Source organism: Dreissena polymorpha, chromosome 7, assembly GCF_020536995.1.
Source record: "Dreissena polymorpha isolate Duluth1 chromosome 7, UMN_Dpol_1.0, whole genome shotgun sequence".
Taxonomy (NCBI): domain Eukaryota; kingdom Metazoa; phylum Mollusca; class Bivalvia; order Myida; family Dreissenidae; genus Dreissena; species Dreissena polymorpha.
In genome coordinates this window covers 100,348,570-100,363,382 of record NC_068361.1, presented here as the reverse complement: position 1 = coordinate 100,363,382, position 14,813 = coordinate 100,348,570, and the positions used below count along the sequence as shown (strand labels likewise).

The window sequence follows — 14,813 nt, the reverse complement described above, 5'->3', positions numbered from 1 at the left end:
TTTTAAACATCATGCATATATTTTTAATGTATGACAATTTTTCTGATAATCGTCATTTTTTCAAACTGTGTCACTTACAGAATTAAATGTAGTTTTACAAACATTATATAATCGGAAAATTATGGTTGTGATAAACGCAGGGTACCATGCCAACCGTACAAATAACAGATGGTTCCCGATTTGAGACGGACCTCTTCAAATTCTAGTAGAAAGCAGGTTACCTCCCCTGTCGTTAAGGTCGCTATTGAAGTTAATAATATCATACTAAAAGTTAATGTATGTCGAGCATGAAATGTTGACGGTTTACATTTATTTACTACAATGGATGTGACAGTTTTTCACGGATAAATTACGGATGCATTTCTGGAGAGCGATATCAACTAGAAATATTAAATATATTTGACTGTGCATAATTTACTGTATAGGTAAGTTGGTTAAGTTCTTAAAGTTGTTTAACTTCCATTTTTTACTGAGCCTACGCGATTTTAATTGTTGTGACGGTGAGGTATTTATCTGTCAAGAAAGTTTTATTTTGTTTCATGTGCTTTCGAAATTCCTTTTGGGCAAAACAAACTTAAAGAAGACATATATCAGTATTTTATAACAAAATCGTGCCTACGATTAAGATCTTTGTCTTTGCTAAAATAAAACGTAAACATTGAGGACACAAAACAACGAATGTAAGTCTTTACAGTGTACCGACTCAGTAGATGAAAATATACGTTATTTTGACGTGTACACGCTTAGAGATATAGACAAATTATTGTGAGAAAAATCTGGAAAGAATGACATAGGCTTATTAAAAAAATAATCTATCTAATGTAAATGTCATGATCAGAATATAATCTCGGTTGCTGCATAACAATGAGATATCAGCTTTCATCCATTACACAATCAGGTGTGTCGAAATCAGTTTTCCAAAATGGCCCTGCTTGTCCCAGAGAGGTAATTACTTAAGTGCTGTAGTAAAAAGCTTTGATTTATAAGAATACATTGCACCAGATAACCCAAGTTTAGTTTTAAACTTTGATTGTCCGTATTGTTGATTTTAAAAGTATCTATCAACAGCCAGTTAGGGGAAGGATGTGGTCACATAAGAGATGTACTAAGTCAGATTTTATGTTAATGTCTCATAACAAGGGAAGGATGTGGTCACATAAGAGATGTACTAAGTCAGATTTTATGATAATGCCTCCACCACTCGACAATATGCCCTCTTCCCTAGACCTTCCCCATGGTGCAAACTTATAGTCAGACAGGGCACAATTGTTGAATCCACCCCGACCTATTCAGTCTCCGATAATAATGCTTTGATTTATAGATGTGAAAATTTGTTCGAGAACAAAATATATAAAACATAAATATTAACATAAACTGACGAAATATAGTTCATTTGCTGGTTTAAAATAACAAAATACTGTAGATGGACATAATGTCGGTACACCACCTTTAATGTTTATGCATCCTAATTAGTTGTTCAAACTGTGTTAAAGAATGTTGAAAGGGAATTTGAACCAGTAAAGTCAGCATATATAGTTGCTGTCATCTGATTAAAATGCCACAATAATGTAACTTTTTATTGGGTAATAGGTTCTGTCTCACACTTTTTAGCAATCGCTTCCTTGCGATAAAAGGACCACGTTTTGTTATAAATGTTCTCTCCTGCTGATGCAGCTGAAGTTTAATTTCCTTGGTATTAAATGATACATGAAACCATACAACGCGATGCCTTAAAACGGTCTCACAGTCATTTCAACGAAGTATTTAATTACATGTACACTTCGATCATTAAAATGACTCTTACCGGTAAGTCACTTACGAACATTACAAACAATTAAGATTGTTAAACATACTAAATTCCCCATACAGATCAAACGTTTGATAATACAACGTTATTGGGTGCATTCATATCTGTTTTTAATTAATCTCATTATTAAGCGAGAACTACGACCCCAAATATGGACAATACACCAAACAAACACGGGGAATACAAATGAGCTTTTAAATACCATCAAATGATTGCTCAACGTATACACCGAACCTGAATTGATCGTGTTATGAAATATAATGGCTTTAAAGTCGTTATCTGTTTCGCATCGATACTACGAACAAGGAAACAAGCTGATATTCTGCTCGGGTCAAAAGCAGGGGAATGTTTGCATATGATGCCCCCTACAGTTTCTTATACACGAGTTTAACACGCTATTTAACGGGAGTCCACATGTTTTTTTTTAGAATTTAATTAACAACCTTTAACAAGTAGTTGTAATATTCGTATCAGTTAACTTTCAACTACTCTGAGTTTATAAGTTTTATAAACGTCAAGTAAAAACATTGATTCGCAAACTTAAAAGATATATCATGCGAGTCCCTCCCAATACGAGGAATAGAGGTCAACGATTACTGCCATAATCCCGGCCGACATATTAAGGACCATAATCTTTATGAATAAATCGTTTTAGTACGTTAATTATATTATTGATGAGCCGATTTAACATATATAACACGTGCGTATATGATTTAAATCAATTGAGGAAAAATTCATGTTATGATGTAATGTCTATAAACATAGATTTCCATTGATACAATAAAATTGCGCTCAAGTACCTCACTTTAGTGTCAGCCAAACTTTGGTGTTCACAACCAAAAAACGATCGCTTTTCGTCAACAATTTTATTTTGAAATGCCTTATGGTTCAAAAGTAAACATCATTAATGTATTACCATCATTACCACCAACACGATCATCATCATTATCATTATAGTCGTCATTACCTACACCACTATCATCACTACCACCACTACCGCCATAATAATCACAATATCGTAGTTATTTCATCAACGGGTCATCATCATAATCGCCATCGCCTTTGTCCTCATTTTCATCATCACCGTTGTACTTGTATTTGAAAAACAAAAGGTGTCCCTACCAAAGACAGCGCGATGCATAATTTCTAGTACCGAGTACCAATGCTTGAGGAATAAGAAGGCGACTTTCTCGACTAAAGTTTTCAGACCCATACATCGCATGCAAGAATGATGCAAGTTACTTCATAATCAACTAAATTAAAGCAACCTGAGGCACATAACTGCACATGCCTGTAACTTTATCTGTCAGCTGTATATATTCAAGCATGTTCTAATTGCATACGACATTTAAGCTTGGTGACGTTTCAACAACTCGGGTACACACCGTCAGTTGCACTTTCAAATCAATTTTGAAACCAATGTGCGTGAGATTTGCACCCCTGATTGTTTAAATTGAACTCTCTGGGGAATGCAAGTTGAAAATCAGTATAATAGTTGAATATCGTCGCGAGAATTTCTCAGGGACGTTGTAACAAAATTAATTTCCGAATATAAATGCAATAATTGATTTGAATTGGTTTAATACATGTACATTCCCGCATTTAAGAGTAAATGGCGATGTAGGTTTTGTTTACTACGGAGCGGAAAATGGTGATGACATTCGCAGTGATAGACGCTTATCGTTATGGTGGCGTTTCTAAGGTAGCACACTTGGGTTATCAACACCATATCACGATTCGCATTATGGTGTTTAAAACTTGAGTTGGCATCAAAGTGCAGTACAAAATGGTGCATCTATTTCGCATACTTCATTGTTGAAAATAAAGAACTTATTAACAGAAGGTTGCAATTTTATTCGCAACGCATCAAAACAAAAAGAAAACAAACACTTTGTACTATTGAATCTTAAATAATTCTTTTTTACCTTTTATCTTTGGATAGAAAAGGACTATCCTGCTTTTCAGAAGCGTTTGTCAACGATCACAATTAAAGTGGTTTGTTGCGCAATTTAATCCCGAATTTCGGCAGGATTAGTATTTGTTATGCAAGTCGAAACAGACTGATTGATCAATGGGATGAAACCGTTTGAATTGCAGTGGTATAGATGACACAATTTGTTTTACTGTCTGTATACAGAAATTGGCATAATTATAATGGATTGTTTTGGAAAACATGCAATTAAATGCCATTTAGGTAATTTAATATCCAATCTTTTGACCGATTGAAATATAGTATTTTTTGATATTTTGCTCTTGTTATGCGTAGACGTATTTAAAACGTTTCTTATCCAACTGTATCAAAGGAATTTCCGTTATTTATGTAACCATATTTACTGATACCTCTTCAAAAACCGATAGACAAATCTTACAATATGGCAATGTCTGAAATATATTTAATTCATTATTTTTTTAGGGAAGGCGACGGTGCCTGAAATGTTTGTCTGAAGTATTAACAAATTCATGGAATGTCTAACCGTGTTTAAACAAAGACATGCATATGGCCTTTAAGGATCTGCATGTTGAAATGTTGTGGTATTCAAATGGACAAGTTGAAAAGGCCGTTTTTAAATGTTGATTACATGTTTCAGTTAAGTTTCTGTAGATGGGGAGCGAGACTAAACAACACTATTTCGTGCAGGTATATAGTTACATAACGAGTTATATAGTTGGTAAAAATCACATAATAAATAAATAAGTAATATATTCATAACAACTACTTCCGACCACCATTTACCTATGTATAGCAATAAGATTTGCTTTTAGATCCCCAACATAGTTTTCTCACATGATTGTGATCATTTGGTAATGAACTTCGATGTTTATCACCCCTTCACATTTCGAAAAATATATGAAAACTCATTAGTTATGAAACACTGAAACGCATTCGTCTTTTTTAACCGGTAATTCCCTAATAGTCAGACTGTTTAGACAGAACTAACTTATAAACTGGACGAGTTTGCTTTTCGAATTAAAACCAACCGGTATATATTCTACAGGTCGTAAAACCGATTACGGGTACAATATGATTACGATATTATCAATTGTTGTGTTAATCTAGTGTAACACGTGCGGTCGGTTTGGTAAAATTTGTTTCATTTATTTGTTTAAATAAAGTTTTTAACTAAAAGACTTTACAGGAAATCGCAATTTCATTCCATTTGACGGCGAAGACTAGATATATACATTCTAAGTCGTGGAAATGAAGATTATCGTTATAACTACAATAGTTATAATGGTATTTGACGTCGCAAATAATCCATGAATAAACTATAAAGTTCTCGGTGTGCTTGTATTTTAATATGTTTATTTAGTAAAGCATTAATGTCTCACGTATACTTTAATCGCTGTTAATTAGCTGCCTATGTCATCCGACAATTGATTGTTGGAAGCGTGCTTGTTGTGTAGCTAATACAATCGACCGTCTGTATTTAATATACCGGCATGTGCTGCTATAAATTCTCATACGTTCTTACATACAGCGTAGTGTCATAAAACGGACTCATGATCATCGAAATAATTTCAAAATGTGTATTATAAATCACGTATAATTGAATGTCGAATCAAAAAGGTGTTCACACACTTATCATTAACGGTGTATAAACTACAGATATGAAACTGACAAACGAGAATGTTGTCATATAGGTATGACACATTTAATATTATTCATGCAGATGAAAAGTTAAAGGGGCCGTCCAACATATTTTGGCATGTATTAAAGCTTGTCATTAACTGCTTTAAATGCTTTATTTTGATAAATTTAAACATTTGAACTAAAAATCTCCAGTAAAAAATAAGAATACAATTTAAAAAAAGAAGACAAACGTTAACCTCCACAGGGCTTGAACCACTGACCCCTAGAGTCATGCAAGCTTGGAGTTAAACGTCTCCCGACTTTACCACTCGACCATCCACGCTCAAGTCAAATGCGGGGTGTTTTTTTTTCGGCGTAAGCTGAATAAGCCAGCTTTTCACCTTAGCCTGACCTTTGTAAGTGTCCAATAAAATTCCAATAAAATTTCCCGCGGCTAGGTACGAATGAATACACTTCATTTATTCCATTGGCTGATTTGAGTATACCACCAGAACATTGGAAACATATCCGCGTCTTTGTAACACTGTTTTACTGTATGAAACAATTTTATCTCGAATGAAAAGGCTTAATAGATAGAACAGTTTTACACTCAATTCTCGACATCAATACAGTTTGTGCGTACACCTTTTATTTTCAGAGTATTACCAGCGCAAGAGCGTTTATACTTAAAAGGCTATGTTCTCATATTTAGTACTTACTTCCTTATTCCTGTCAACATGTTAACATGTAAAAGTATAAAGAGCAATGGAAGCGACGCCTCACTTTAAAGCATTGCATTTCAACCCGCGAGGTATATCGGGTCAATTCGCGGACATTCAGAGTTTATATACAGGTCATCACCGGAGTTGGCGGCCAGTAAAATAATCGTTATATAATAAAGACGCTATCCGTGAACTAGGTGACCTGGAATTTTCTTTAGACCAGAAATATGTTAAATGAAGATATTCAGCAATATAATTATGGTATGTAAATAATAGATTCTTAATGTGTTTTCAACAATACAATGATAAATATTATTGTTGATAAATTTAACAATAATTATTCGTCCATATTGCCTAATATACTAAAGTGATATTATGAGCATGTAACAGTTTATAGGTGTCTATCGCAACCGTTGATTATTTTTTATGTTTCTACTTCATATACACTTATATTAATTAATGCAGCATCATCATACTAAAACAATATACCAGAAAGAGAAAAATAATGCATTTGAATATCAACCGTACTTTCGTTTGACAACTGATCATGCGTTTACGAGTTGAACCTAAATTAAGTTTTAGTGCAGATTTGTTCATACGACACAAAGACACGAAATTGTTTTACGGATCATTTCAGCTTACAGGACTGGGTGGGTCACGTAAGAATATCAAATATAAAATATATTTTTATAAACAACTGGTAGCAAGGTGAGTTGCAGATAATTAATCAGTAACCACATTTTAACTAACTATTTTGACCTGTTAATTCTTTTCAGCTCAATTCAACAGTGCAAAATGCCCATAATATCACGTTAAGCATTAGCACGATGATAATTGATACTGTTAATAATCGAATCAAATAGCAATGCCCGACAAACCACTAAAACAGGTTTGTTCGAAGAACGCGCCTATAAATACGGATACTTCTCGTGTGGCCGGTTGACTCATATGTTTAAATTTCACTTCCATTCTTCTTTTGGTTTTCTGTTTTGTATCTATAGGTTTATGACCAGCAATATGTTTTAATGTAAAATAAGCCGCGAAAACTCCCCGTAACATCCCGTACTGCGTGTGATGCAGCTAAGAACTGCACAGAAAAAGACATTCGCTATACTTGATCTCATTCATTAAACTATTTACGCCGTATATCTTTTTTAAAGATATTTCTTGTTTTTAGCTATTTAAGCAATCCTCGTAGTTTCCCAAAATGTCGATTTGCGTCGAACGACGCTTTAATCTGTTGGAAAGTCCCTTTAATGTTTGAATCAATTGACCGCTGTTGTGTACGTTGTTTTGTTGTTGATTCCCAGCATACAAATTTAACCCACTATGCCTAGTGGACTCTTCTATCATTCTAAATTGGATGAATTTATTTCCAAAAGTAGGGATGTCTTATATATTTATTTCTATATTTAGAATATTTCTTACAGAAATTCCTTTAAGCAAACAGAGCAGACCGAATGATGCGGCGTCTCATCTGGGTCTACGCTGTTTGCAAAGGCCTTTTGTCTAGACGCTAGGCATAAATGGGTTAAAATACTATGTAATTCAGTTGGTCGACCAAACGCCATCTAAATTACTGACTTCCTGTATTGGCTTCGTGTAGCAACAATTCTTGCAAGTTCTTATTGCCCAACTTATGACCCCAAAACCAAAGTAAACTCTACAGTTGAACAGTTTCGCTATATAGACCTTTCTATCGTGGTCGTGAAATTAACCGACATGTGTTGCATTAAAAGAATTATTTAAAGCGCATATTCGCGTCCATTGTATAATTAATACATGACCAGTATAATTTAGCGACAAGATTTAGTCACATAAATATTGTATTCAATTCCGCGCACGTATGGTATTTGAAAATTGTCAAATGACTCGAAGACTCCTTTACTTCAAAGGACCTACTTTTTTTCCGAATATTTGAGTCGCATTCTGAGAAAACTGGGCATAATTCATGTGCATACGGCACAGGCTAATATGGGACGACACGTTACGCACATGCATTATGCCCAGTTTTCTCAGAACACGACTCATTTAACCGCACGCTATTTCACATTGCCAATTGTGAGCAACGCTCACAAGCTCCATCGGGTTGTATATTGTTCCAGTGTTCTGATCAATGTGAAGCATTTTTTTTTACTTTGATGCCCTGGTATACCGTGAAATAATCTCCATTGAAATCGCGACAATATTAAATAATTGGCATGTGATTACCAGGTATGGTGTAAATATTTGAGAGGAATGTTATAAGGTTTAATTACAGTGGTATATTTCATAGGTTACATTTGACACTATGTAACATTGCATAGGCATAGCTATGTCTATTGGCGCTATGAATACTGCGACCTTTCAATATAGGACCGATATTGCTTATTTTATTTTTTTCCATTGTCGCTTTGATAGAAAAGTCATCCCAAAAATTCATAAGCTGTGCGTAGGCGGATTTCTTTACTGTTTTCAAATGGATTTCAAACATATCCTGCTGAAAACGGTAAAATCATAACTCAACTGATCACAATATTTATTTAAGAAAACATAGGCTGATATAACTACGTGTACGCATGCAAGTGAAAACTGAACTGTAGTCACAGTGGCGTAGTGGATATTGCTTCCGCCTAGCGATCAGGTCGGGAGGTAACGTATTCCTTGCCCACTGTGTGTGCGTTCTTTAGAATTCTCCAAAATACATCATGTACTGGTTCTATCCAGAAAACGGACCCGATTGTGTTTAAATAATCCGTAGTCTTTGATGCAATCGAGGTTAATAAATAGGTTTGAAAAAGTGACTTGTCTTTTCAGCTGTAGGCCGACCCGAGTCCCGTGTTTGGCGATCCCCCGGGGATCACAATGAGTAAGAAGAAGGAGGAAGAGATAATCCCCGCCATGGGGCCGGGAAGCAAGATCAGCGCCCTGGCGGCGCCCCTCCGCCGTTTCATGATCCGGCAGGGCAAGGCGGTCATCATCAACTTCTCCACGGCCAGCATGAAGACGCTGCCGCTTGAGATCTGGCAGAACGAGGAGATCCAGCAGAACGCCATTGAGCTGCGCGCCGAGAGCAACCGCCTTAAGAAGCTTCCCAAGCAGGTTAGTGATAATTTCTTCCCCAAATTACAGCCCCTTTGAGGCGGTTTCCCAATGGCAAAAACTAACTTATTTCCCAAAAATCTTACCAAAATGTACCCCAAAGAGGCCGAACTTTTCCAATAAATTCAATAATTTGTTTATTCATCTCATTATAGAGCAATTTATTTCCGTAGCAATTTATAATAATATAAATTTGAAAATCAAGTTAAACATTAATTTATAATTAATTAGTATACCGTTGTATATAATCATGTAGCTAATGTTTTATTTTTCCCATATTTCATGGTGTATCGCGCTTTTCCCCAATCCAAGAAATACACACTGTAAAATATGATGCAAACACAAAAATACTTCAGGTGTCGGACCTAGAAGTTCTTGAGACGATCACCCTCCAGAACAACGCATTGTCCGCACTTCCGGCGACCATATTCAAGATGAAGAAGCTAGTGACCCTCAACGCGGAGAACAACAGCATCAAGAGTATACCGGGCTCCATCAACAAGGCGCCCACGCTGAAGTACCTTCACCTGTCGAACAATAAAATCAAAGCTCTGCCAAAGACTATTAACAAGTCGACGACGCTGGAGTTGGTCGACGTTTCACACAACGTGATACGATCCGTAAAAAAGAACATTTACGAGCTGAAGGCCAAGCTGGTACTGCATAATAACCGTCTGGGTGAATTGCCCGACGCAAGTATCAAGAATTCGGCGCTTCGGGTTTTAGATGTGTCGCATAATCAGATCGCGCACATTCCGGACAATATAAATAATGTAGTGACCTTGACCTGGCTTGACCTTTCGCACAATGAACTTGAGGACTTGCCAAGGGAGTTGGGTCTGCTGAAGTACCTGCATTACCTGAATGTGTCGCACAATAGCATAGCGTCGCTGCCCGATGAGGTACGGTATAAACTGCAGTATATGTAAGAAATTAATTTAATGTTGTCGTTTTTTATCAACCAGTACACAACGATATTGGATTTTCGATGCGTAAGAGTTACAGGGGCTTTAGTTCCATCGATTTATTATCTTAGCATCTGACCGGCAATAAGTAAGTTTTTTGCCGGTAAAGTTTCTAACATAACCTCAAACACGTATTCAGCTAAAATCAGAACTACATTGTATATTTTACTATTTATGATGTGCTTAGGTTCTGGAATGTTTGTTTGTGGGCCATGAGTAGGAATACAGTGATCATGATATTCAATTCGCCTATAGAAAAATAGGCGACTTTTATTTATACTTGTTGGTATTAATTTAATTAAATTAAATATTCAAGTCGTTGAAAATAATTTGCGTAAATTAGGAAATATACGAAAACCAACCATGCCCATGGCAAAGTTATCATTTTGCTACGTTACTGTCTTTAGAAAGCAAAGAATGGAATAACTTGAAACAATGTAGAAGCCAAAAAAATAAAATAATTTAATATCTTAGCCTTTTGAAAACGGGTTTACTGCATGTCTGTAAAGTGTCGCCAAAGATTAGTATGTGAAGTCAGCATGGGCTAATCAGGCGCGATACTTTCGTTGATTTTCGCTATGTAGAAACTTTCTTTAAACAAAAAATACCTTAAAAGAAAAGGCAAATCTTGGACGACACTTTACGCAGATACATTAAGTATTAGTTTATGAAGTGTGTATTGAGAGAATTACTCAGCATGAAGGAGACTAAAGTGGGGGAGCGCAGGGACCGAACGCGGCTTCCGCTTACATTATACTAAAGAATCGAGTCATGTAGGCATGTCATCTCAAGCAACATGGTCAACAAAAAATGTATACCCTTTCCCACTTTGAAGCAAAGTAAAAATTGCTATGTGCAAACAGCATAAAACCAGAACAGCTTGTGCGTAACTCGCAGTCTGTTAATGTTTTATGCTGTTTGCTGCTCATCAGTATGTAAGTTTTGGAGATGAAGACTTCAAAACTTGACTCTTATAAGAAAGGTCTTGATTTAAATATACCTTTTTTAAGGGACTACAAATGCGTGAAAATACGTATTTAAGTGGTAAAGGGTTAAGTACGGTTTGCTGTAATGACTATCGGTGTGGCGTTACAAATGTATCGCCCACGATTTGTCGGAAATTACGGTCTCACAGCTGTAACGCCATTAACTGTTGTGTTCTTGTCGCCTAGGTAACGACGCTGGAATATGCCCTCACCTACCTGCATGCAAGTCACAATAAAATCAAAAGTCTTCCGGAGGACATACACAAGCTTATGCGGTAAGAATCGTTTGCTCGTTATGTGGTTGTGGAACTCATTTTAGTTCTTCGATTTTTTTAAATTTACATGCATGTGCTGTATGAAAAGTGTACATATAAATTAAATCCTGTTTGGTTTTTAAAATTTGACACCAGATGTACATGCTTTTAAGTTTTATATGACTGTCAATAGTTAGTAACGAATAGAAATTATACGGGATTGAAGGACTACGGCCGCGTGGTTTATATGCTTCATTTTGTACTACCCAATGTACTAATATATAATGAATGATGCTGATGTAATTAATTTAAAGTATGATGATGCAATTAATGTGGTTGTTTGTTTCTACTTAGAATGTTCACAACATACATATGGGTCACGCTCTCGGAAAACGGGATTAGTGCATGTCAGTAAAGTGACCTAGATTAGCCTGTGCAGTCAAAGACGAAAATTGTATGGTTTTATGGGGTTTTTTTGTTTAAAGGAAGCCTCTTCATAGCAAAAATCCCGTGAAGGCAGAATGTGTCGTCCGTGATAAGCCTGCGCGAAGTAAACAGGCTAATTTTGGACGGCACTTTATGCATACGCATTAAGTCCCATTTTCACAGAGCACGACTTTTATGAACTGAGCTTCAAATACTTTTATCGTACGGTCTGTTTCCAGGCTTCAGGTCCTGTCTGTGGGTAACAACGAAATCGAGAAGGTGCCAAACCAATTCTACGAGCTCAAGACCGTAAAAGACCTTGACCTTTCCGGTAACAAGATTACCACAGCACTGGGCATGAGCAAAATCAAAACTGTCGAGTCACTGAATCTCGCAAATAACGCGCTTACGGAACTGCCTGACGAAATCTTCCAGCTTAAGTCCCTGGTGTCCTTGAACGTTTCCGGGAACCAGCTGAAGGTACTTCCGGATACCCTAAACAAGATTAAGACCCTGAAGACGCTCCTAGCGGCCGACAACCGCCTGAGCCAGATTCCGGACACGCTAGGAGATGACCAACTTCTCACCGCACTTGATATCAGCAACAATCGTATCCAAGGGTTACCGCAGGATATGAAACGCCTGCGTAGCCTGGAGATTCTAAAAATTGCGGGAAACCAGATTTCCGCTTTACCAAAATCGTTGGACTCTCTAAGGTTTCTGTTTACCCTCGACGTTTCGAGAAACGCACTTACGGAATTCCTGATTCCCAAAACGGTTAATTGCATCAGCATCGCGGCTAATCCCTTGTATCTGCCCTCGCAGGATTCCAAAAGTGTTATAAGTATTTTAGGAGAGAAGGACTACGCGTCTCGGATGGTGTTTCTGGACGCTTCAAGTCTCAAACTGGACGAAGTGCCAATTAGCTTCTGTCACATGAAAATGCTAAGAACATTGAAACTTGCTCATAACTTATTTAAAGAAATACCAGAGGAACTGTGTAAACTGCGGGCATTGGAAGAGTTAGATTTGAGCGATAACGATTTGGGTTCAATACCGGACAGTATTCGAAATATGCAGAACCTTCGCGTTTTAGACCTTTCACAAAACAGGTTGAATGAATTCTGTGAAGGCTTAACGCAGCTGCACCAGCTAGAACGGTTGAACATCAGTTTTAATAATCTTGTTGAGCTGCCTGAAAATTTCGGCGAACTCCACAAACTGATCTGGCTCGATATTTCCAACAACGAGCTCGATCACCTGCCGATGGACCGCTGGGATATTCTGGCGTCCATGTTGGAGCTAAATATAACTAAAAACCACGTGAGGGAGGTCCCACCCGACCTTCCTTACCTGTATCGAATCAAAGTGTTGCGCGCACAGAGCAACGACATTACGGTGATACCGAGTGACATCGTGAAAATGTCCAGTCTGGAGGTGCTGGACCTAAAAGATAACATGCTGGAGTCACTTCCGGAATCCATTTGTAAACTTCCGGCGCTCAAGGAACTAGACGTGTCCGACAACAAACTGAAGACGTTCCCGGGAAAAATGGAGCAGCTAAAACAGCGTGCCAAAATTACGTCGGAGGGGCAGTCAGCGTACAAACAGAGGGACCCGCCTCCCGACGGCCTTAAAACGGGAGAGGCGCAGACGGTCAAGTCGGACGACAAGAAGGAAGAGTAACCGGAAGTTCGTCGAAACCGATATTTGTTTTCATGTATTCTTATATTTTGCGATCTGCAAATAATTATGTTTTTGTATTTTACTGTATTGTAGACCGTCGAATACTGTACATTTATTTGATTTCGCGGTGACCAAATTTGGTGCGCTTTTTTCAAATCGCGGTTTTAAATTCTTTTTTTCGGCGTTTTTGTTTTTTATGTACACCAATTTGTTTGAAATTTAGCAAAATAATATAACTTTATACCGCAAAAAGATATGTTTAGTGTTTAGTATGTAGGAAATATTTTCAGGTTTTGTTTTCAAGCTGCTCTCTGAAATTCATATGTTTATTCACGTACATATTATTACATATAAATTATATTTTGTTTTGTGTTGTCTTTTTGTTTAATGTTTACAAGTGAAGTTCTCGATTGATTGTTCTTCTTTTTGTGTGATTTTAAATGACAAAGAATGTTGTTTTATATGTTTAAGTCAAATAGCTGAAGTAAGCACTACTAGAATTATAATAATGGAATGAGCTTGTTTAATCCATATAGCCTTGTTATTGGGCAGATGACATCAGTATAAGCACGAAGACAGGAGTACTTCTAGTAAAATTGACCAGTTAAAAAGTAAACTCACAAATGTGCATGTATTATTTATGAATTAACCGCAGAACGTCAGATGCTTTTGTCTGTTGTTAATTGTCGTAACGTTCATTTCTAATGGGAAGTATCAAGCTGTAAATTTAATTTAAGGTATGACTTTTATATGATCATCAGATTCAGTGTGAGTTTTAAAAATAGATCAAGTGCAGCTGTTAGGTATTATTGTGAATTATGAAGAACACGCATTTTTCAGGAGTTTTTGATGTTACAATTAACTAATCAAATTATATTTTTTATAGAAAGAATATGTTTTTATTGGTGTACAGTATTGCAAAGGTGTGTTTGTAACAATTTATAAAAGATTTATCTTACATACGGGCTGATTCAATATGTATGTTTTGTAATTGTTTATGTATGCAAATGGAATTTCGTAAACAATTCGACAATACATGTTCATTATTTCCATTTATTCTGCACAGCTATTTCATCCATACGGTCGAACAGATAATAATTGTAGTACTGTTGCATCCGTTTTTAGTGTTGTTTCGTTTTGTGTGTTATTTTGCGGGGCGGGGGGGGGGGGGGGGGGGGGGAGACATATACAACCATATTTTATATATGTGATGTCTGATGTTAGTTTTCGGTTACGTTTTTTTACAGAATGCAATTCTCATAAACTACTAAGTTCCAATTAATGTATTCAAATACAACAGGGCATATAACCATGC

General features: G+C 36.6%; 1 protein-coding gene across 1 annotated transcript; it reads left to right on the top strand.

Moving 5' to 3' along the window:
- The first annotated feature begins 213 nt into the window (after window positions 1-213).
- LOC127839197 (leucine-rich repeat protein SHOC-2-like) lies at window positions 214-13,867 on the top strand. The gene is made up of 5 exons (XM_052367468.1): window positions 214-425; window positions 8,897-9,181; window positions 9,538-10,083; window positions 11,319-11,407; window positions 12,052-13,867. The coding sequence occupies exons 2-5, from the start codon at window positions 8,945-8,947 to the stop codon at window positions 13,496-13,498; spliced, it is 2,319 nt and encodes a 772-aa protein (XP_052223428.1). The 5' UTR covers window positions 214-425; window positions 8,897-8,944; the 3' UTR covers window positions 13,499-13,867.
- The last annotated feature ends 946 nt before the right edge of the window (window positions 13,868-14,813 follow it).